This window comes from Notechis scutatus, chromosome 4, assembly GCF_049901735.1.
Source record: "Notechis scutatus isolate UNSWTSFEM ecotype Mainland chromosome 4, rNotScu1.2, whole genome shotgun sequence".
In the NCBI taxonomy this organism is placed as follows: domain Eukaryota; kingdom Metazoa; phylum Chordata; class Lepidosauria; order Squamata; family Elapidae; genus Notechis; species Notechis scutatus.
The window spans coordinates 102,882,389-102,907,633 of NC_142012.1; the positions used below are offsets into that span (position 1 = coordinate 102,882,389).

The 25,245-nt window shown below is 39.3% G+C and overlaps 2 protein-coding genes across 5 annotated transcripts in view; one reads left to right on the plus strand and one right to left on the minus strand.

Moving 5' to 3' along the window:
* LRRC27 (leucine rich repeat containing 27) overlaps positions 1 to 15,263 on the minus strand; it is a 62,686-nt gene extending 47,423 nt beyond the window's left edge. The window contains exons 1-3 of one of the 3 annotated variants that reach the window (XM_087964265.1): positions 15,145 to 15,263; positions 1,253 to 1,521; positions 872 to 1,002 (exon numbers count right to left, since the gene is read on the minus strand). In XM_087964265.1, coding sequence (XP_087820391.1) covers positions 872 to 1,002; positions 1,253 to 1,462 — 341 coding nt within the window. In that variant the 5' untranslated portion in view covers positions 1,463 to 1,521; positions 15,145 to 15,263. Of the gene's footprint in view, positions 1 to 871; positions 1,003 to 1,252; positions 1,522 to 7,278; positions 7,468 to 15,144 lie in introns of those variants that run through there. The other 2 variants (XM_087964264.1, XM_087964266.1) reach the window with 2 other exon arrangements.
* STK32C (serine/threonine kinase 32C) overlaps positions 15,163 to 25,245 on the plus strand; it is a 197,940-nt gene continuing 187,857 nt past the window's right edge. For both annotated transcript variants that reach the window (XM_026670705.2, XM_087964268.1), the window contains exon 1: positions 15,163 to 15,285. In XM_026670705.2, coding sequence (XP_026526490.2) covers positions 15,195 to 15,285 — 91 coding nt within the window. In that variant the 5' untranslated portion in view covers positions 15,163 to 15,194. The remainder of the gene's footprint in view (positions 15,286 to 25,245) is intronic.

Sequence of the window (25,245 nt, forward strand, 5' to 3'; positions counted from 1 at the left end):
GATATGGCCTCTTTCAAATGAGATGTAATCTTAAAGGGCAACAATTTTTAATATCTATTTTCAAATTTTGTCAAAACAACTGAGAATAAATTTTGGAACTTTTTAATTTCATCTGTATTTCATAAATGGATGGGTGGAGGAAGTGTTTTTGTAGCATTTCCTAATGTCTCTTCAGCCAGGCTACTTTAAGGACAAAGAATTGCTAAGGGTACAGTTATAACAATGCTTCCTGGGCAACTTTACAATGTTTGGATTTCAACTCCCAGAAGTCTCCAACCATCATGGCCATTGTTAAGAATTCTAAAAAATGAAGTCCATACATTGCAAAAGTATTTTCAATACAGGTAGTTCTTGACTTACAACCACAATTGAGTCCAATATTTCTGTTGCTAAATGAGACATTTGTTATGTGAATTCTGCCCCATTGTACGACCTTTTCTTGCCACAGTTAAGTGAATCGCTGTAGCTGTTAAGTTAGTAACATGGCTATTAAATGAATCTGGCTTCCTCTTTGACTTTGCTTGTCAGAAGGTTGCAAAAGGTGATCACATGACTTCAGGATCCTGCACCTGTCATAAATACAAACCAGTTGCCAAGCAACCGAATTTGAATCATGTGACCATGGAGATGCTACAATAGTCGTAACTGTGAAAAAAGTCATACATCTTTTTCAATGCTGTTGTAACTTTGAACAGTCACTAAGCTATTGTAAGTTAAAGACTACCTGTATTTTGTTCTTTTGATGATAATTAGGGTTAATATTTAATCATACATGGTACTACTGCTCAATTTGTTGACCAATAGATACCTGATATGTACTACTGAACAAATTCCTTTTTAAAAAACAATGGACATACAGCAGAAAACTTACTTGTGACATCCAATCCCAGAGGGAAGCTCCTTCAATTTATTATAGCGCAGATCTAGCCAAGTAAGATTTGACAGGCTCTGAAAAAAATCTTCAGGAATTACAGAAAGGGCATTTCCTTCCAGATGTAAATACTAAAATGAGAGGGTGGGGGGGAGAGATGAGTAGCCTGTGAGATTGTATTGCTTACCATATACTCTGAGAGAAATGATTTCTCCCCAAATGATAAAAAGTGCAAAAGTTACTCAAGTAATTTTTAAAAGATTATCAAGGATACAGTAACCTTAAAATGCAATTCATATAATTTGCAACATCTCAAGTGGGAAAACGTTCAGTTTTTTTCAGTTATCCTTTAATCAGGTATGTTAACAGTGAAAGACTTACTCTAAGGTTAAATAATCTGTATATATCTGCAGTAAGATGTTGCAGATCTTTTCGACTCAGATCCAAAGAGACTGCTGAATTAGACACCAGTTTTTCAAGAGCCCGGTGGATGCGCCTTGATGAACTAGAAACTGAATCACTCCTCCTTTGAGTATTTTGACGGTTATCTCCACTGCCATTGTTTTCTATATAATACCACTTTTCTTCCATTTGTTACTTAACTTTGATTAAGCCAGAAGTCTAGCAGCTCTGTATTCAAAGATAGTAAACTGAAAAATAACATAATGGATATGTGTAAATCAACAATATATTATTGTTTCTAAATGAATTTAACAGTAGAAAAACTTTTTCTTAAATAAATAAATGGCTCCTTTGCTTCAAAATTGGTTAGTTATAATGCTGCAATATTGGAGAACTCAATGTGGAGAAGAATTGCTTTCCAAAATTGCTAATATCACTAGCACTTTATAACAAAAGACACACACACAAAAAACCCTTTAATCTCATTTGGATTATTTGTGGGGTTTACAAGTCAGTTGCCAAAAAATTAATGGCAGTGCTGTCTTTCCCCACTTTTTAGGTTTTAGGTTGTATGCCTTATAGATAGCATGTTTCAGGCTTACTATTGTAGCTGTCAAAAGGCACAGATACATGCTCCCAAACCTGACCAAACTAATATTCTTTTCAGTTGGATCCTCAGGTCCAGTCTGGCTACTAGATCCTATTTAAAGGAAATGTTTTGTGCTCCTAAACAGTGAAATCAGTAGAATCTAATTTGAGCAAGAATGAGTGAACATGGTTTTTAATTTTAGTAGAAAGAATCAACCAGAGTAAAACATGAAGTTGGTAGAAGAACCTAGCACTTTGCTAAGTATACCCTACTAGGAGGAGAATCAAGAAAAATGACAAAAAAATGCTTGCTTGTATGTCTGCCTATAGAACTAGACTAGAGCAAAGACAAGAAGGAGGGATCAGAAATTAACTAACTCTTATACAAAAACTAGACAGAAAAAAACACCAACATCGGACACATGTAACTGACTGACTCTTATGTTTAGTAGGCTGCGATGTACGAAAGTCAGTGCCATAGAAATGAAATGCCAACAAAGCCTGCTCTCTTTATTTGAGAAGTCCTAAGGTAACTAGCCCTTCATTTTCATTCACACTGGATAATAGATCAAAGTAAAGAACAAGACAATTCTGCTTCAGAATTCTCACGGCATTGCTGTTTTCCAAGTGCTTCCACCATAGAACCATAATTTTTCCTTCATTCCACCCACTCAAAGTGTCTTTTTCTATCATGCATATTCTATGATAAAATTCCTTACCTCAGTCACTTAATTTACATTTTTTTGCTGATTTCACTCACAGTACAAGCAATGGGATGTTATGAGTATAAAAGATAAAATTGTCAGCAATTCTCCTTCTAATGACGTGTACAAAAAGTCTGTAGTCTCCAGGTTTATTTATTTATGAATTTTTATTTTACATAAATAAATCTAAGTACAGGATATCTATCTTTCACTGTCTCCTGTTACTGGGTTACTCATGCACTATGATCAGCTCTCCTATCGTGTAGTTGAAGAATAGATAGAAAAGATCTGACGGACCCAATCTTTTTTTTTTTTTTCAGGACCTAGACAATATATACAGAATAGATATCCTACATATCAGATCCCCCATTTCTTGCTTCATGGTCCTTCAGAGCTTTGTCATCAGGTTTGGAAACATAACAAGAACAAAATTTTCTTAATTTTTTATTTTCACTGATAGGCTTTAAGTCAATTAATTGAGTACACCGGCTAATTTCTAGAATTATTGGAAAACATGAAAGAATAGTTAGATTTTGTCTGAATCTGTCAAAATATCCTTACACTGTTAAGAAACATTTACTATGAGATAATGAATAGGTGCTTTTATTTTAGTAACACATGAAGCATGGATTTATGTATTTCAAACTATATTAAGTATTGGAACTATGTTATGTAGACAGGAAACACAGTGTCAGACATAAAGATCTCAAGTGCCTATATACAAATGCACAAAGTCTGGGGAACAAGCAGGGTGAACTCGAACTACGAATACATGAAGGTAAATATGATATAGTTGGAATAACAGAAACTTGGTGGGATGAAACCCATGACTGGAATATACTGGTAGAAGGATACAAACTATTCAAAAAAACCAGACCCCATAAAAGAGGAGGTGGAGTTGTACTGTATGTAAAGGACCACTATATTGCTACAGAAATGCATGAAACCAAAGATGAAAACTTCCTAGAATGCATATGGGTCAATATAAAAGAAAAAAAGAATGACATGGCCATAGGCGTATATTATAGGCCACCCAAGACATACAACTAAGGACATACAACTAAGGCAGAATATCAGCAGATAGCCAGAATCTGCAAAGACAAAGTCAGGAAAGCAAAGGCTCAGAATGAACAAAGACTTGCAACAAAAGTCAAAGATAATAAAAAAAGTTTCTTCCAACATATAAATAACAAGAAAAAAATCAAGGAAACAGTTGGTCCACTAAAGAGAGAAGATGGCAAGGAAGTAACAGGCAACAGAGAGAAAGCAGAACTGCTTAACTCATTCTTTGCCTCTGTCTTCACGCAAAAAGAAACTATAGCTCAACCCACCAAAAACATAACTGTAAAAGACAGACCAGAAATAAAAGTTAAAATGAGCAAAAAAATAGTAAGAGAACACCTGTCTGATCTTGATGAAAACAAATCACTGGGGCCTGATGGATTACATCCCAGAGTTTTAAAGGAGCTGGCAGAGGTCATCTCAGAATCACTGCACCATATCTTTCAAAAATCCTGGAGTGCCAGGGAACTACCAGAGGACTGGAAAAGAGCTGATGTGGTTCCCATCTTCAAAAAAGGAAAAAAAAAACAGATCCAGGAAACTATAGACCAATCAGCCTAACATCAATACCCGGGAAGATACTGGAAAAGATAATAAAAAAACAGATCTGCCAACATCTAGAAACAAGTAAAGTAATAACTAGCAGTCAGCACGGGCTTGTTAAAAATAGATCATGCCAAACTAATCTTATTTCATTCTTCAACACAGTGACTAAATTAGTAGACCAGCAAAATACTGTGGACATAATATATTTAGATTTCAGAAAGGCATTCGATAAAGTAGACCACAACCTACTTCTTAGTAAACTAGAAAAAAGTGGAATAGATAGCACCACCACTAGATGGATTCGCAACTGGCTGGCAAACCGTACTCAATGAGTAGTCCTTAATGGGTCTAAGTCTACATAGAGGGAAGTAAGCAGTGGGGTGCCACAAGGTTCCGTCTTAGGCCCAGTACTCTTCAATATCTTCATTAACGACTTAGATGAGAGAATAGAAGGGGAACTTGCCCAATTTGCAGATGATACTAAGCTGGCAGGAATAGCTAACACCCAAGAAGATAGGCTTAAGATCCAGATGGATCTTGACAGACTAGAACACTGGGCCATATCTAATAAAATGAAATTCAATATAGAGAAAAGTAAAGTCCTACACTTAGGCAAGAAAAACCAAAAGTACACATATAGACTGGGTGAAAGCAGGCTCAATAGCAGTAACTGTGAGAGGGATCTTGGAGTCTTAGTGGACAACCAGCTAAATATGAGCCAGCAGTGTGCAGCAGCCGCCAAAAAAACTAATGCAATCCTAAATTGTATTAACAGAGGGATACAATCAAGATCAAGGGAAGTACTAATACCACTCTATAAAGCCTTAGTAAGACCACACCTAGAGTACTGCATCCAGTTTTGTTCACCACATTATAAAAAAGATGTTGAGAAAAAGTACAGAGAAGAGCAACCAGGATGATTAGGGGACTGGAGGCTAAAACATACAACAAACGGTTGCAGGAACTGGGCTTGGCTAGTCTAGTAAAGAGAAGGACAAGGGGAGACATGATAGCGGTCTTCCAATATTTGAGGGGCTGCCACAGGGAGGAAGGAGTCAAGCTATTTTATAAAGCGCCTGTAGGCCAGACAAGGAATAATGGATGGAAACTGAACAAGGAGAGATTTAACCTGGAAACAAGGAGACACTTTCTGACAGTGAGAACAATCAACCAATGGAACAGCTTGCCCTCGGAAGTTGTGGGAGCGCCATCACTTGAGACTTTCAAGAAGAGATTGGACTGCCATTTGTCAGAAATGGTGTAGGGTCTCCCGCTTGGGTAGGGGTTGGACTAGATGACCTACAAGGTCCCTTCCAACTCTGATTATCTGTATCTGTAACTAATTTAAATGTCACAACATAATAAATAAGCTTATGAATTAAGTTTTAAAAAAATTTCATTATGGCTGAATGTTAAACAAAATGAAGGCAGAAGAGAAAGAGGAGGGGGAAAGATCCTATGTTATTATAACTTGTAAAACCTATACTGTTCATTACCTGAGGTGTTTGGAGATTGCCAATTTAATTTAATTATATACTTTAGCATGCTGCAGAGTTTACTGGATTATATCTAGGAATGCTAGGGTAAAAAGATACATACAATCTTGGTTTCTCATTTCTGAAAATACTATATTTACTTAGAAATCAGAGGAGGGTATGGGAATTATGGCAAGTTATAAACTCTTTGTAAAGCAGCATCAAACATCCCTTACTTTCAAGATCAGTGAGCTATCCAAAATTGTAGTTTTTGTTGATTTGATCTTTTTTCTTCCTGGCATCTTCCCATAAGAGTGGGCTTTCCCCCTCCCCCCCCAGATTCTCAGTGTTGATCCATTGGTTGTGACAGGAATTATCTGACTGGCTTGTTAATTGAACCTGATATTGTAAGTTGAGAATGAGTGACCCAGAGTCACCCAGTCAGTTTTCATACCTCAAACAAGACTAGAATCACAGGCTCTAGGTTCTAGCCTGGGGCCTTAACCATTAGAACCAACTGGTTCTCTTTCTGTTCATTTCAATACTATCAGAGAAAAGGCATGCCAGACTTGAATTCTAAAGTTGCTCTTTTTTACTATTACTGTTGGCCTCTTCACTTTTACACAATCAGTTATATGTCATCACATACATTTAACCTGTTTGGTTAAGGCATCATGGTTTGAAACTCGGGAGACCTAGCCCTGCCTTAGGCACAAATCAGTGGGTGACCTTGAGCCAGTCAATCTCTCTTAGCCCCAAGGAGGAGACAATGGCAAGCCACTTCTGAAATTTTGGGAAGAAAGCCCAAGGTGACTAGTCCAGGCACTTGCCAAGAATCAAAAACTGAATTGAAAGAACACAGACATAAAATGAAAATATATTCTGTATTATATACATACCATATACATACATATATACACATACACAGACATACATATATGTATGTATACACACATATACATGTATACACACACACACATATATATATCATATATACATATACACATATACATATACACGTGTGTGTGTTTATGCATGTGTATATACTACTCTGCATAAGTGTATGCACTATGCTAGCCACAATTCCTTGGCAATCAATGTGTTTTTTCTTGGCCTGAAATTCTGTCCCAAGTCACCTGCCTCCTGTCACCTTTTCTTTATGTCCAAGTCAAGAAACAGGCCTGAGGAACCTGGATGGGACCTCAGCCCTTTTCCTCTCACCCACCAAGGCAGGCTGCCCTTTCTGCTCAGTCCACAATTCCCCTTAATTCTTCACCACTCTTGCTAGACTGCTACTCTTTTGCAGCTGCTAAATGAAAGCCAACAACTTTCTGTGAGGTAAAATCCCTTTTCTTTTTGCCCGGGGAGTTAAATTACTCTCAGGTTGTGGACAGAAACCTTATCTCGTGAAGTTCTCACGGCGGCGATGACAGACCCCGGAGGAAAAAAAATCTTTTCGTTGGCTTTTTAATCTTTAGCATCCTTTTGGGTTTATGCTTTTACATTCGCGTCGATGTACAATAAGTCCTTTTCCCGGCGCCCCGAGACTTCACCTGCACTCTCTCACCGCCGTAAGCCTCCATTCCTCCTCCCATCCCCACCTCCTCCCTCCCCCTTTCTCACAACTTACTCCGCGGAGTGGTGCGAGGAATGGGCGGCTGCTTTGCCTCCCACCCTCTTCTGTCCGCCACCTCGCCTTCCAGTCCCGGCATATAATGGCGCCCGCCTTTTTGTTCTCTCTTTATGCCGTGACCAAAAGGCAACAGACAGGCCTCAGGGAGCAGCTGCCGGAGTCGCCATAGTAACCTTCAAGCGGCTGGGAAGCGCCGGAGGAGGCCGCTCGCCGGCTGCGGGAGGGAGGGTGGGAAGGAGGTTACTTCTGCGGCCACGGAGGGAGGTTGTGGGGAGTGTCCGGTGGTTTTTGCATTTTGCACGGGGTTTTCTCCGCTTGCTCCTTTTCGCGGGGAAAATAGCGCACAAAAGGGACAGGTGTGTGAGGGAGGGAGGGAGGGGGAGAAGCAGGCGCAGACAGCTGCCCCTCCTTTTAGATTGTAGTCCCAGTTGTCGCCCACCGTCCGTCACTCCCGCCTCTCGCCCCTCCAGTACTGCCGCCTCGTAACCTCACATCCCCCTTCCTCCCGCGCTCGCCTTTATTTTAAGCACAGGTTTAAAATAAGGAAGACTGCAAAAGCTGGTTTTTGGCAGCTTAAAAAGCAGCCCACATCATTTACTAGATCCTGCATGCTTTTTAAATAGAATCATTTAAATAGAAACAATCATCCTCGAATTCCCACTGCCGTCTTCTCACCGTATTTTGGTACCGGGCATATTTTGATACTGGCATATTTCAGTAGCAGCCGTGGCTGAAAAATATAGGTAGTCCTCAACTTACAACAGTTGGCTTAGTGACCATTGAAAGTTACTCTGGCCCTGAGAAATGTAACTTCTGACTGTTTTTCATAGTTACAACCTTTGCAGCATCCCCAGGATCATGTGATCAAAATTCAGATGCCTGGACACTGGTTCCTATTTGTGACAGTCACAGTGTCCCGAGGTCATGTGATCAGCTTTTGCGACCTGACAAGCAATCAAATAGGGAAGCCAGATTCACTTAGCAACTGGTGATTCACTTAACAACGCTGGCAATAAAAGTTATAAAATGGGGCAGAACTCAACAAATATTTCACTTAAACACCGAAATTGTGAGCTCAATTGTGGTCGTAAGTTGAAACTACTTGTACTAAAAGTGGCTACTGCTTTGCCCTGGATGAGGACTACCCCATTAGCATATTTAATTGGCTCTCTAGTTTCACAGTTTTCACAGGATTTGAACAGAATCACAATTCGATTACCTTTTAAAGTAGTCTGATAAAGTAATAACACTCCCCCTTTCAGGTAGTAAAATAGTTGGATAATATTAGATAATAGTTGTATGGTTTTAGAATATAATCAATGGTGAAATTGTTATGTGTGTATAACTTCAGTTGTGAAGCACACAGCTAACTTTTCCCCGTTTGGCAATTGCTTTTCTATTCCAGGTATATTAGAATAACAACAGAAACAACTCCCTCCCCCAAATAACTCTAAATGTGTAGTTTTATATTTTAATCTATGGTAACATGGCACTTATTACCTGAGTTTGTTTCTGCCAGATAACATTGAATAAGTATTGTTTTCCTACAGAAAAGCAGAACATAATTGAAAAGGCAAAAATGTAACGACTTTGAAACCAAGTATCCACTGGTTGCTCTTGATAAAATGTGTGTAAAATGTGAAATGTGATGTTTGTGCTAATTATATCATGCAAGCATGAGTAAAGGGGGGGAAGCAAATGATGAGATATATGTTGCTGAACTGCAACACAAATTCTCTTTGATAGCTTCTCTGTGGTCTAGAAATGCATGTACAAAGGGCCAGAGCTTGTATCATAAGATACAAGATGCATTTTGCATCATCTTGGTTCAGAACAGATGTCTCAGAAAGGCCAAAGCTGTTGGGTTCTTGGAGGTGAATCTGCCTCTTTTGAGCACTCATTACTTTAGCCCCCAATCTGTGTCTTTAACATCTTTAGTTCTGGTTGGGGTTGTCCTATCCTGTCCAGACCCAGTTTGCAATTTAGGGATTCTCCTGGACTCGCAATCTGCTTGAAGGTGGTGCTTGTGGCTAGGAGACCTTTTGCACAGCTTTGGTTTGTGTACCAGCTGCAGCCTTTCCTGGATCAGGACTCTCCATGCTCAGTCACTCAAGCCCTAGTCATCTGTCATCTGGATTACTGCAATACACTTTACATGGGGCTACCCTTGAAATGCATTCAGAAACTTCAACCACTATAAAGTGCAGCAGCACAAGCAGTTGGGGCCTATAGAAGGGGCCATGTTACACCACAACTTTGTGAGGTGCTACCGATTTGCTTTTGGATGCAATTCAAGGGGTTGGTTATGATTATTAAAGCCCTCCATGGCATGGGTTCAGACTACTTAATGATCTGTCTCTTCCTGCTAAAACAAGCCCACCCTTCTTATGCCAGCAGAGGAGACCTACTCCGGATCCTTTTGAAGGAACTTTGGCTGGTGGGATCTAGGAGAAAAATCTTCTCTGCCCGCCACCTCCCGCAACACAGTGCCCCTCCTGGGTAAAATTTGCTCCTAGTCTTTTGCAAGGGCCTGCCAGTTGGCCTGGGAGACCCAATAGAGGAGTGCCACATTGGAAGTGACTGGACTAATCAGTTGATCCCACCTCCCCCTGTGCTTCCTACTCCCTCTCTCTGCCCATCTTTTAATTCGTATTATTTTACTTTCCTTGTTTATTTTTATTGTTTCATTGCTTTACTATTGATACATTTACGTTTATTATTTTTTCATTTTACTGTTATAAATCATCCAGAGTAACCCCACAAGACAGGCAGCAAATAAACAAATACAGACATAAAACTCACGAATAGTGTTTCAAAGCGTATGTTCCCTGCAAACCTGTCTTCTCTGGGTAACTTGAAAATGAAGTATGAACTGATCCCAGATTTTCCATGATTTTGAATCTATTCAGTTTCACTAACTTATCATTAAGCTATCCGTAGATGTTCTTTTCGAATGTCACACTGATGCCACTGAATTAAATGTATCACTAAATTTAGGATGAACATTCACTGAAAATACGAGCTTTTCAGTGAAGAGGCATAATTTGAAGAGTCATTCAGTGTACCAGTGAAAATAGATTTTCAGCATTCTCTGCCAAAAAGAATATTGAAATTGTCTGAACGTTACACTTAGACATCAATGAAATAGGCCATCATATGCATCTCTATCTATTAAATGGCAAAATGCAAATAGCTAACTGTAACTAAATGCAGAGGATATGCTAAATATTGTTATTTACATTGAAAGCATAAATTACCCACCCATCTTTGAATGCAGTCATGCAAGATCAAAATTAGAAATCATCAGTCTGATCTAGAATAGATTGCCAAGGGTAAAAAGAAGATTTTTTTAAAAATACAATTGATAGTTTATTACTGCCACTTCCTCAGCAAGTGGCAATATAGCGTTGGAGGGTGAACCAATCTAATTCAAATTTGGAGACCCAAAAGGTTTGGGTCTTGTGGATATTTGGAGATAAACCATCAGGGAACACCAGGGAAGGGAAGGGAAGAGGGAAGGGGAGGAAGATGGGGACGGGAAGAGGAGAAGGAGAATCCAATGTGACAATCACCTGTTATGTAATTGTGTTCATGAAGGCACCAGAGTTCACCTTGACTCACAGATCTCTACTTTTATCAACATTTCTTTATCAATTATAGTTATAATCCTTTTTTCTTGCTTTACCAATACAGATATATATCAGAGAAAAGGGGAAAATGTCAATACAGACCTTATTTCCATTTTTTAATATAAATCAATTGGTATAGATGGAGTGGAACACTGAATCAGGATGAAGTCCAGTGAAACTATTATTATGATTATGGTAGGACTGATTTAGAGACTTTTAACTCTGCTTTGCCAAGCCACCCTGGGCTAGAAAGCAAAGTCAATGAAGAATGACTTCATTCTCTGGACTCTTCATCATGATGGTGCTTCATCATTGGAGGTTTTTAAGAAGAGACTGGACAGCCCCTTGTCTGAAATGGTATAAGGTCTCCTGCTTGAGCAGGGGGTTGGACTAGAAGACCTTTAAAGTCCCTTCCAGCTCTATTCTGATTGATTGACTCAAAGCTGTCACTGAGCGAATGTTATGGGAAAATATTGGACTGCCTACTTTCTGTCAGTCTTCTCTAACTGGCACTTTTTATTCACTCTCTCAAATCTCAAACTTTTAAAAATCTTATACGGCAACTCCTAGGGACAAAAATAGATACGCTCTTGGCATCTTGCAAGGGAGCAACCAATTAAAGTAACTCATTCTGCCAAGATAAAATCTCATTCCCTCCAGCAAAGTGTAATGTGGGGTTCTGTGGTCACAAAGAAATGAATAGTCATCATATCTCAAATCCGCTAGATTCCCTCTGCAAACCAGAATTCATCTGCAAACACTAGAGGACTGACAGCTGTCTCTCTTCACAACGAAACCAAGGATACATAACATACCTTTGCTAGCTTAATGGGAACAAAATCTTTGATAACTTTAAAATTTCTGCCCAAATAACTGAAGAAATGCATTTTTTGATAAACGTAAATCAACCATATTAATTTTCATCAACAAAACTATACATTCATGAAATGCTATTTTTATATACACTAGAAATTTTATAAATATATTATAAAATCTTTATAATAAAAGCTTTTTGTAGTTGTTTTCAATAAATGTTATTATGAATCTATGTATTGTATAAACCAATCTGTTCTGGATTTTGTCTTCCTTTCACACAGCAAATATTAACTTAGTTTGAGGATTATAAGACATATAGCATTATCTTTAATTACTGTTCTACTCAGAAGCTCTTTTTAAATCTTAACCTGTTGTTGCCTCTTACATTTCATGACCTTCGGTTTCATAATATACTTATATAAATATTTAAACATCTAACTAAGGACAGCAGTGCAAGCATCTGAAAAAATGAAACTAATTAATCCTTGTACTGCAATGAATTTATTGCTACTTTAGGAGGCCAAATAGATTTGGGGTAGTATCGCTGCAACAAAGAAATATAGCTATCCCTGTAGAATTTATTGTATTAATAATTCCATACTTTTGTTTAAGTGCTAATGATTCAAGAGTTGACCTAACTTAATAAACGTTTTAAAGCTAGACTCTTGCACTTTTAAAAGTCTGGAGAATTGCTTCTCAGTAAATTTATTTAGGATTATCCTGGTGACAAAGATATATGGATCAATTTTTATTCAATCTGTCACTAGACAGGTTAATTAGCATTTTCAACCACAGCTCTGCAACCTTTATTTTTAATCTGTAAAATGATCTGCAGAACATTGCCCAGTATTTTGTAATTGTCATTGATATAGATATTATTGTATACAATATTTGAGTATTTATTTTGAGACTAGCAGAGTCTATAAATAAGGTGACTTTCTGGCACAAAAGGGATACTGCTTCTTGGATAGCACCATGTTGCATAAAATAACATTTGTGAGACTTTTCCTTGGCTTATCTTGCAAGGCTTAAAATGTTTGGACAAAATGTTTTCTGATAGATTTCATTGTCTTAATCTGATGCTCTTTGAATTGCTTGTGACTACAACTTTCAGAATTCCTAAGCAGAATTCCATACTGACTAGGGAATCTGGAAGTTGCAGTCCCAATAAATTTGGAGGGGTCCCAAATTAGGGAAGCTGTTCTAGAGAGCTTACCTGAGAGCTAGAGCTGCTATATTCTGAGCTGAAGCGAATGACAGTGGCTTGCCATTTTAATATCTCTATGATATTCCTGTTTGATACCATATTCTGGGATGGAAATTAAAACAGCTGTAAGATTAGGCAGAGATGCTGCTCAAATAGATGGACATTTTTATAAAGAGCTAATGACAGGCATAGGTTCAGTAGCTAGCATACAAAGGCCCTTGTGGCTGCCCATGCTATGAAGACCACCATACTGTATTTGGAGAGCAGTTAATCAGGATAACATGCCTGGTCAGGTTACCTGTCAGTCACTGTTGCTTCTAATAGTGTAGCATATTCAGTTGACTGGAAAAGCCCTTTTGCAGTAGTGCTTAAAGACTCTTAACCAGAAACTTGACCAGACTGTAAATCCAAGTTCTTCCTTAGTCAGGAATCCAGTTGGGGGACCAGCCAGTCCTTCTCTCTCAGCCCTAGGAAAAAGGCAAGCACAAGCCATTTCTGAAAAAAAATCCAAGAAAACAACCAGGCAATTACAAGAAGTGAAGAGTGACTTGAAGGCAAAGCTAAAATACAGGTAGTCCTCAACTTAAGACCACAACTGAGCCCAAAATTTATGTTGCTAAGCGAGAAATTTGTTAAGTGAATTTTTAATGACTTTTCTTGCCACAATTAAGTGAAATCACTGCAGTTGTTAAATTAGTAACACGGTTGTTATGTGAATCTGGCTTCCCCATTGACTTTGCTTGTCAGAAAGTCACAAATGGTGATCACATGATCCCAAGACACTGCAACCGTCATAAATCTGAACCAATTGGCAAGCATCTGAATTTTGATCACTTGATCTTAGAGATACTGCAACAATCATGTGAAAAATGGTCATAAGTCACTTTTTTTAGTGCAGTTGTAACTTCAAATGGTCACTAAGTGAACTATTGTAAGTCAAAGACTACCTGTACAGTAAAACAGGAGTCAAAAGAAATTCAAACCATATGATTTTTTTTCCTCCAAATTATTAGCAGTAGTTGTACCATAGAAAATACACAATTTTAATACTGGCAAGAATAATAAAAACTTATTTTTAGATCAGTTATGTTATGAATAGCACACTGGATCAGACCAATCCAATGGTCTCTTTTTTACAATGACCAGGCAAATACAATGGAAGGGCGTAGCAAAAAAATGCCTTTGCAGCATCATGTTCTCCAGCGAACCTGATATTCAGAGGCATATCGTTTCCAGACAACGTGTCTAAGATCCTTGGTTTTAATGTAGTCCACAAAATAAATGGGACTCCTAATACAGCGTGGGTCACCAACAGCCGCGGTCTCTCTTAAAGGAGAACAAAGGATCATTAATAATAGTTGAAAGAACTCCCTTTCCTTTCGCTGCTGCATCACATTATACACATTATATCAGACTCATAATTTGCCGTGCTAAGTGCCCGCTCTGGAATCAACACAATCCCCAAAGCGGTAGGAAGCCCCTTTGCGCGGACTAGAGCATCTCCTCCCCTTCCCCAACCAAGCAGCATCTCGATGATCTCAGAAGGTTAAAGGTAAAGGCCCGTGTTCGCGCGCCTCGAGCGCCATCTAGCCCCGGACGGAGGCACTACGAGTCGCGTTCGCTTTAAGGCAGCCGCTCCGGAGTCTACGAGCTTGAAACGCCCCCCCACCCTTTTACAAATCCTGGTTTTTCCAGCTCGCTTTGGGGAAACGCCGGGTTTCTTTAGCGGCGCTCGCCCCCACTAGCGTGCAGACCAAAGCTTGGGGTGGTTTGGAAGAGAGTAGAAAGGAGAAGAAGAAAGAAGGGTAGAGGAGGAAGCTAGCGCGCTTTGGGTTTTTCTTGCTCGCTCGTCGTGCCTTTTGGTGTGGCTCCTCGGAGGAGGTTCTCCCACGCCGACCTCCCCCCCAGTCCTTTCCAGAGACGGGAGTAGGAATCGGAGGAGTGGGGGAGGTGAAGAAGGGGCTCCCCAAAAGAGCAAAGAGCAAGTCTTCGGCAACTGCAGCTCCAGCCGTCACCGCCTTCACCAGCGCCGTGCCGAGAGCGAGCGGCGGAGACAAAAGCGGGCGAGTAGAGCCCGAAAGAGATACTCAAGACACGTTTACACACCGGCGCGCGAACACGCGTAACCCGAGAGAACCATCTTGAAGGGGTTCCGGCTTTCCCCGCTTGCAGCCGCCGCCGCCGCCGCCGTGGTCACCGAGCCCGGCTCACCCCGCTCTCTTGGGGACTTCTTAGGGGATGCCAATTCGCCTCCTCCGCCAATGTTTCACTGGGGCAAGTGGAAGAAGAGGATGGGAGCCAGCACCTCTTCCTCGTCTTCCAAAAGACCCGTCTTCGACGAGAAGGAAGATGGTGAGTGTGCCGTCCCGGCCGCGAACCCCGGACAATCAACGGGAGCTGCCGTGCCCGGGGGAGGGGGGGGCGTTTGGCTTCCTCCGCAGCCCCCCGGTCCTTTATATGTCAGGTTGGCGGGATGGGAAGGCGAGGGCAGGTCTGGAGGGTCCTTCCCAAGCGGCCCCCTGTGTACCTCCGGGAAGGGGAAGCGCGACCCTCCCCGCCACTTAGCAAAGTGCTCCGGGCAAACTCTAGTAGCTGCCCTGGGCGCAGGGCATGAGGGGAGGGCATGGCTGCTTGGAAGTGAGGAAATCGGTGGCGGCAGCGAAGAGGCTGAGCAGAGGGGCGAGAAGACCCACTTGTTTATTTTTGTTTATTTTGTGTTTATTTTTCTTCGGAGGACAGCAAACTCGGCTTCGGTTGGGTACCTCACGATTTTCCGAGCTTTCGAGCCACTTTTTTTGGGGGGGGGGGGAACCTCGCTCGTGCCTTGTCGGGGGCAGATGTGGAACGAGGACCCCCCCTCTCCAGAGATCCCCATTTCGCAAATGCCCAAACGCTCGAGAAAGTTAAACACGCGATTTGTCTTCGAACTTGCCGCCGTGACCCGGATAGGATTTGGAATTTAGCAGAGGCTTAAAAGAGCTGGGAAGATTTTTTCATGAGGATTTATTAGGCTATGTAGTTTACTAATGCGTTACATAGACCGTTTTACCAACGGGGATTAGCCTCTCTCCGCCCCCTCGGAAGAAATGAGAAGCCTATTTTACGCTACAGACTCCGCTGAAGAAATAAATGATTCTTTATCATGTGCTGTCTTCTTACAGTACTAATGAATAGTAGCAGCTAATTTCTGCATGGTTGTTCAGTCTGAGTTGAATCTTGAGGAAAAGGGCTGCCATCCTAAGTACTTAGATTTAAATTCCTAAATATGTGGAAATTTGAGCTGTTTCCCAGTCAAATCAGGACTTGTGCGCCTTCATGCAAAACACATTAAGTTATATAATTCTCTGGTTTTATATGGGTATTTGTCTTGAATCTTTCCTACTTTTTTTGCTTTTCCCTACCTTTATTAGTGTAATTCCATTTCTATGCTAAGTAGCACTGAAAAAAACAGTCATAAATCACTAATGTCATCAGAAGCCAGCTCGCTGAGGGTTTTGATAGAAATAGTTATTTAGAACATTTTAAAAAATAAACTTATGTGCAAGCAACTGCATCAACCAAAGTCCAGTAAAAATATTTTTCAAATCAGCATTTTGAATTAGATGGATTTGCTATATTTGATCCCAGCAGAATTAGAAAAACAATTTTGTTCTTTGACCCAATTTGTTGATAATTTCATTCTTTTTAAAATAAAACTATCGTGATGTTTTTCTGGGTTATTAAAGGGGCTAGGCTGTATTTCATTGCTAATATATGGTGTAAAGCTTAGAGGCTGAAGAAATAATATTGACTACATCAGTAAAGTTTTAACAAATTAAGTTTGAAATTCTCAACAGATGATTTTTTAGCAGCGATACACTCTAAAAAAAAAACTTCTTCCCCTCAAGATGCAGTTTGGCATTGAGGTCCCTCTCTCACCTGTCTTTTGTAATTACCATCTTTTAATTTAACGTGCTTGAGAGAATGGTTTTTAAAGTAATGTTTATTTATTTCATTTCTGAAACTAAGGACCAATAGTTTAGATAGACTTTTTCTTGGACTCAAGCAACCAGAACACCTCCAAGAATGGGGTCATACAGGTTTCTTTATTGTTGATCACCCATTTACAAGAATTTTGCCAGGTTGACTGCCTTCCCTTAGGAAATAACAGATGTAGACCTAGGGATTTGACCTAAAAGTTTTTCTTGGCCTTATGGACTGTGATCTGAAATGTCTTTTAATCCTTCCCCCCACCCAATTGTTGCCTCCTCTCCTTCAGCAGGTGGTTCCACCACACTTTAAAAAAAATTAATTTGTACTCCATTTTTTCTAGAATCAGCAACTCTTTCTGCCTTTCTTAATGTGAATTCTATTTCATGCTTAGTTTAGGTCAATCTGTCACTGGCTAGCGCTGGTTGTTAAGACAAGCTCCTCCAGCCTTACCTATCACGGATTGGACCTGCAACCTTTTGCATTCAAAGCAGGCATTCTGCCACTGTGCTATAGCTTTCTCCCTGACATGCAGACTCTGTAAAATGCATCAAAGGCAGAGGGACAGAAATATTTCAGTTGTTTATCCAGCACGATCACAGTATGATTAATGTGTTATGGTTACTGTTTTGCATTTAATGATTTTGAGAAGGTGTGTTAAAGTCAACTTTGCTCTCTTGAAGAAAGAAAAAAATGAATACAATTTCCAGATCCAGGTGTTATTTTGCTCTCGAACTGCTGCTCAAAATGAAAGATTGCAGGCCTACTTCCTGGTCTTCTGACTATAGGATGAAAGTAGTTAATGAAGTGAAAGACACCCCCCTTTTTTCCTTTTCTTTTGAAAATGATCTTTCTAACGCGGAGAAGTATAGCCTCCTCCTCACTCTGAGGCTGGATAGAAGTTTTGCTGGAGCTGGTATTTGAAAAAGAGACTTGATATCTAAGGAAGTCCCCAAAGGGGAGTGAAATACAATGCAACTTTCATGAGTCATCCTTCAATGTCATATAGCGTTGCTTCAAGGATCATTACATGTTTTCCCCCTTTATAAACTTTTCTGCCCACCAGTTTGGTTAGACATTTTAGGACACAAAGGCAGCCAGACCAAAATAAACAAGTTTTTACACACACACATATTTCACATATATTGTCTACTTTGATTTGTGTAGCATCTTGATCATGGGCTTATCTGAGATAATAGTTCAAAAAGTATTCAGTTTTTATTTTTTATTTTATTTTGCAAATCACGAACAACATCTGTTTACACTGGGTGCTGTACTGTATCATTCACGCAAAAATAGTGCATGTGCCTGCAGTGAGCTTTTGCATTGCAGAGGTCAAGGAAATGTTAATAAAATCTGGAAGAAAGGTATGGCCATAAATCCCAATTGTCTGTAATAGAATCTGTCAATTCTGTTTTGAGAGAGCGCTGTCAGTTTGAGCAAGGAACTACGAAAGGATTCAGAATAAACATGCATAATCTTTCAGATGGTCTATATCAGAGATCTCCAAACTTGGCAACTTTAAGACTTGTGGGCTTCAATTTGAAGTTCAAGTCCACAAGTCTTAAAGTTGCCGAGTTTGGGGACTCCTGGTCTACATCATGGGTCCCCAAGTTATCCCCGTTCTATGGACTAGTACCGGCCTGCAGTCCGTTGTGAACCAGGCTACTTAAACAGCGGTGAGTGGCAAAGCTCCATTGGCACAAGTGATGAGCGTGCACATGAAATCATCCCCTTCCCCCACTGCTATTGTTTCCAGGCTGCAGAGAGGGAAAGGTTGAGGATCCCTGAAATGTATTTCAGGTTTGTTCATAATATATGAAAAATGCCTAGTTACAGAGCAGAAATGACTCTTTGGGTGCTTTTTTTAAAGCAATATGTTTAAATAGAACAGGAAAAGGTAATAACTTGAAGAAAAGGGGGGAGGAGAGGAAAAAAATGTATAAAAAGTATAAAAAGAACATCCTGCGAAAAGAAACCAATTTCCTATCTCTGTCACAGTATGGAATGACTTCTAGGGTTCTCATTGCATGACTGAGATACCCCAATTAAACAAACAAAAAAAAAAACATATCAAAATGCCTCAATATTGTTTCGCCTCCTGCACCCATATGTGCCCACAATTAAGCTTGAAGAGTCTGTAAAACTCTACAGTTGATGTATTTTTACTGCTGCCGCCTCAAGTTTTACTATGCCATAATTATGGTGCATAAGTACTCCACATAGATGCAGAGACAATTTCTATTTTTGTTTTTTTGAGCATCGCAGTTCATTATACATAGGAAAGTGTTTTCTTTTACCAAACATCATGTGTTAGGAAAGAACTATGGATAGGAGAGAGAGAGAGAGAGAGAGAAGAGAAATCTTTATTTATCAAGTTGATATAGCTTAATTAGCAATTTAATGCCAAAGGCACCCTGATTTTTAAGGAAGGGATCCAATGGAGAATGGGAAAAATCCAGGACTTTTGGTTTCAGAATATGTTCAGCCAAAGAAACCCTCAGTATGTGTAACCATACTATTTGCTATTCCCCTTCTTTTGTTTAGTCTGGATGATGTCCAAGTGATGTCTCCTAACAAACTGTTACATTTCAGTGTTTTCTAAGTTGGACATCTGTCATCTTAACAGCCTGGCTGGGTCATTACTCAGTGTATAAATGGAATTAATTGCACTTAGCCTGCCCTCTGTGGACCGTCAACATATTTTTGAACCCCAATCTGTTTCTTTTGAGTGAGCCAGAGCAAGGGGAGGAGAAAATACAGTTCACTGGAGGGTTTTGACTTTTGCGGCAGAGTATGGAAAATGCTATTTCTCTTGGTGGCAACAAAAGAAATGCAAGCAATACGGGTTTTCACTTATCTACAGCCAGTCCTTGAGTTACGACCACAATTAAGCCCAACATTTATGTTGCTAAGTGAAACAATTGTTCACTGAGTTTTGCCCCCCTTTATGACCTTTCTTGCAACAGTTGTTAAGTGAATCATTGCCGTTATTAAGTTCGGAATACAGTTAAGTGAATCTGGCTTCCCTATTGACTTTGGTTGTCAGAAGGTCAAAAAAGCAGATAGCATTACCCTGGGACACTGCAACCGTCATAATGATGGACCAATTGCTGAACATCTGAATTTTGATCATGTGACCATGGGGTTATTGCAATGGTTGTAAATGTGAAAAACGATCGTAGGTCACTTGTTTCCAATACTGTTGTAACCTTGAACGGCCACTAAATGAACTGTTGTAAGTCGAGGACCACTTGTACTAGGAGCCAGTCAACCAGGAGGGATTCTGAGAACAATGGGTAACTGAGAAGCTGGTCACTGGCTACTATTTGGACCGATTTATATGTATTATTTAAAATTCTACCTTTCTCATCTCCATTGGTTTCCAGCCATTCTGAATCAGTGGACAATATTAGTAATCTCTCTTGAGCCTACAGTGTTCATTTGAAACAGATGTATCTTTTTAAGAGGCACATTTTGGGATGTGTATTAAGCACTATGACTCTTAAAGAGTGAATGCAGGTGATGGGAAGGAAGGCGGTTCAGAAAGCAGAGTATGATTTAAGCCAAAAAACCCAACCACGTAGTGCATTATAGTTCAGCAGTTGTAATTATATCTGTACTTGGGGCCAAATCCCATTGAATTAAGAAACATTAATCTTACAGTAGCACTACAGTAGAGGATGCAACAGATTATATATTTTGTGGAACTGCAGTTATAACTCTCCTTCTCACCCAATTGAAAAAAACACAATTCACCAGAGCACTAGAGGGCTCTTGTGAAGAAAAGAGGTAAGCTCTGGTTGAAGTTCCCATCTGTAAAGTGGGGAAAACAGATGCTCCTAATTGAAAACAAACTAAAGAAAGAAATGTTACCTGCACTAAATGTTACCTGCAACAGAGACTCCCATAAACCTTTCCAAGCTGGTGTCAATCAGTTCTAGCTACCATGGAAAACTACCAGGTACGAGAGAGCTGTAGTCCAAAACACCTGGAGGACTTTAAGATAGGGAATTTGCATTAATGGTTCTACAGGTTGTTGTAGCCAGCCAGAAGCTAGGATGCTTAACAAGCTTGCCGTTGGAAAGAACTGTAGGAGACTGGCTTTTAACAAGCCATTCAAAATAAGGCTGAAGAGCTCATTTGGTGATTTTGAGATAGTCATTCTCCTCACCCAACTATCTTACAAGATTCTTTTGTGGGGACACTCATGTGTATGGCCTTACGCTGTTAAAAGTCTGTCCCTAAAATTAAGCAACATCTGGCTATCTTCCTCATTAAGAGGCTACATGAAGCTCCACAAAGTCTTTGATAATCTCCTTGTCAATACCCAAAGATGATATTACTTCATTAATATCATGCTATCTGGGCCTTCTTAGAACAATTCTAGTCAACGGGAACAAGACTAATGATTTGTGACAATGTCCTTGAGAGACAGAAGGAGGAGCCACAGATTAGACAAAGGTCAGTCAGATAAGAGCAGCTGAGTCAGTCCCCAGAAGGAATAGGGGCTGTAGCAAACATCTCAGAAAGCCCTCCCTAGTAAAGGTGATGGTGGGTGGGGGGGAGATGTACTTTCAAGACTTGTGAGTTTCTGTTAATGTAATCTTACGATAAAGGTAGTATTAGTACCTCAGGTTGGTGCTTCTTGTCTGACTACTTTGAAGGGCTGATGAAGAAAATGGATTAGCATAAGTCTCTGAACCCAGGTGATGTGAAAATGTCATATATATATTTTTTAAAAGAGCTATTTCCTCTTAAACTTTTTTTTAAGTCTTAGAGGAAATAGCTTTTTTAAAAAAATAATTTTTTTTGCTGCAAGTTTAGAAGAACAGCACAAATGTTTCCCCATGCCGGTTGTGTGCTGTGTCATATTTGGAATCCAAGAAGCTGTCTGTTTCATAACAGTAGTCTGGGCAGTCAACTAGGGATATATGTAAAGCCTTGTTGAAAGCCAGATGTCAAGATGCCCAGCAGATAGTTTGCTATTGATACAATTGAGAATATAATAAGTGGCAAATATCCACTGTAGGATGAGGGTGAAAGTTTGTTCTCTGAGCTTGTGGGTTGGTTTCCGAACATTTTGTTAGCAGGCTAGGTAACGTCTTCAGTGGAGTTTAGGAGATGTCAGTGTTCTTCTGTTTATAAGATCTTCATGTGGTCAGTAGGTCTTGTGATGGTGAGGACATGTCAGGTGAGAGTCCCATCAGGTCAGGGACCCCCACTTGATACACCCAAACCTGATCTATCATAAGACCCATCACAAGAACCTGACCTGATGGACCCTCACCTGACATGACCTCACCATCACAAGACCTACTGACCACACGAAGTCCTTATAAACAGAACACTGACATCCCCTAAACTCTGTTGAGGATGTTATCTAGCCTGGTAATGAAATGTTTAGAAACCATCTCACAAGCTCAGAGAACAAACCTTCACCCTCATGAATGGGATTCTTTAGTAGTGCTAGTTAGGAAGTTATACTACATCGGTGCTAGATCTGAGCATGTATGCATGTATGGATGGATGGATGGATGGGTGTAACTTGCATTAACTATAACATACTTTGTGGTGCATACTGGGTCCAGAAATGATCTAAGCCTGTCATCCTTCCCGCATTACAAAGCCAAAGCCATGGGGATTTGATAACCAAGAGTTTTCTCATGTGATCCCTGAGACCCTTTAGCTTTCCCTATGCAAAAAGGCTGCAATATTAATAATAGAGGTATATTGTGGCTACATATGGGAAGGTTGTAAGCTTCCTTGGTCTAAACCTATCCCCAATTTGCATTCTGATATGGACCAATATGGGATGAAATTTTCATCCCGTAGGATGAAAATGTTAAGTAGCTTTCCATTCTTGATAAACTGTAAAGGAGTTGAGTGTGAACATTATTTTATTTCATATTCCAACTCTTGGAGTAAGATGCTGCTGAATTTAACGGATTACAAAGAAAAGATAAGGCACTCTTGACTAATCTACTTCTGAGAGCTCTTCTTGATTATTTAATATTTTCTCTTTTATGCTTTAGCCTTTGAATTGCTCCAAAGAATTCACTGTCAAGTAATAACTGAAAGGGTAATTATATACCCTTTATATTTCACTGAAACTAAAAAGCATGTTTACATCTGTAGTGTGATATTTGTTGTCTCCGAAACTAATACATACTTCTTGACAAGTATTTATTTTTAGCTTAGATTACATCAGGCACTCCACAAAGATCCTGATTTTTATATATGTATATCTGATTCTAGTTCTCAAAAACATTTACTAAGCATTTTGAAAAGAAAATTGTCATGGATGAAAGAAATCAACAAAAAAAGGAATGTTTAAAATCTAGTTCTTAAACTTCCTTGTTTCTTTATTTGCTGGAAATTAATAGTGTGTATTACAGATAGTATTACACAATATTGCATTCATTTTCATAGTGAAAATCTATTTTTGTGGTTGCTGAGAGTCTATAATGACTTGATGGCATGTAATCAATCAATCATTCAGTTACAAATATCATTTACAAATAACCTTTCTGTATGAGTTGCCATATACAAGCTGTTTTTACTGCTGCTGTTCCTTCCTCCTCATTCTGACATTTGTGCTTTCTCATCAGTAGTGAGAAAAAAAATTAAGTATATTAATTCCAGACATCATTACTGACAGTGTTGATATGATACTTACTAATTTCTAGTTCTGTTCTTCAAAGATCTTTAATATTTCTGAAGTTATGATATTTCTTATCATTCTGTAAGTTCCGGTATTAATTGATATCAAGAACAGGCTTATATATTTTACAAATTCTGGAAATTTGGATCCTTAATCCAGTTATAACTTTCTTAGATCAAATAGCTTGTTGTTATTCATTTCAAATTCTTTTAAGTTCTTAAGTTTATAATTATTATTTTTTCTTTTGTTCAGAGTTGAAATAAAGACTTTCCAAGACTTTTCAAACTTGTAATTCTAAAAATCTTTAAATTAGCTTTAACATAGTTGATAGGGAATTTCTGAAAATGATTAGAAAGTGAGGTTTGTGGATTTAGTGTCCAACAAGATGGCTGATCCCATTGTCTCCTGGCATTCAAATCTGCAGAAAATTGTCCTGTGGTCTCCTTGTAAGGAGCAGTTGCGCAGATCACAAATGGACGATCTCCTGTCTTCTCTTTATCTGGAGAAATTCCAAGGAACTGATTTACTCTCCAGTTACTTGATCTTTGTCACAGTCAGCACCTCTGCTTTCAGGAGACATCTTCAGTTCATCATCTAGAGTCTTTCAAGGTATACAGGTAGTCCTCTACTTACAACAATTTATTTAGTGACTGTTCAAAGTTACAACGGTACTTAGAAAAGTGACTTATAAGTGTTTTTCTCATGACCATTGCAGCATCCCCGTGAACATGTGATCAAAATTCAGATGTTTGACAACTGACTCATATTGATGGTTGCAGTGTCCTGGGGTCACGTGGTCAACTTTTGCAACCTTCTGACAAGCAAAGTCAATGGGGAAGCCATATTCACTTAGCAACTATATTATTAACTTAACTAAAGTGATTTACTTAACAGCTGTGGCAAGAAAGATTGTAAAATGGGGTAAAATTCACTTAACAAATATCTTGCTTACCAACAGAACTTTTGGGCTCATTTGTGGTCGTAAGTTGAGGACTATCTTATTTGTTCCTGGGTATCACTAAAGTGAAAAACAACTTTCTTTCCTTTGAATTCTTAATGAATTACAAAGTAGTCAGAAGAAGGAAGGACCTTTGATTTTGACCCCAGAGGGAGAAATAAACACTTGCTTCCTAACCTCAGTTTGGACCAAGAATTTGGTAATCTGGGTAACCTTAAAGATCAAATAAATGCTGGACCAAATAATTGATCAAGGTTAATCATCTCTGTGGATAAGAACAGAAGTTGTTTGAAAATGTTTGGAAGTTACATAATGCATTAAAATGATGTTGAGCCTGTAAAATGGGAAGTTGATGAGAAAGTCCAAGAATAAATATAATGCATAAAGCAAAATACATATATTTTCAGATGGGTTTTTGGAATAAGTACCAAACAAAAAAGGCAACGTCTTGTGCAAGTTGGGATACACTTTGTTCACTATAACCCTTTCCTCCTCATACAAGTTTCCAAAACCTGGAGATTAGTTTTGAAAAAGAGGCAGGGGAGATTAATGGACAGATAAAATAATAGCATCTGCATCTGCATTTCAGAACAGTAGCCCTCATTAGCTATTTCAAATGTAATCTTTACCACCGTTTGTGTCTTTAATATAACTCTTGACTTGGATTTGTAAGAAATCCATCCTTGAAGCTCATACAGATAGAGAATGAGAGGGTGCTGTC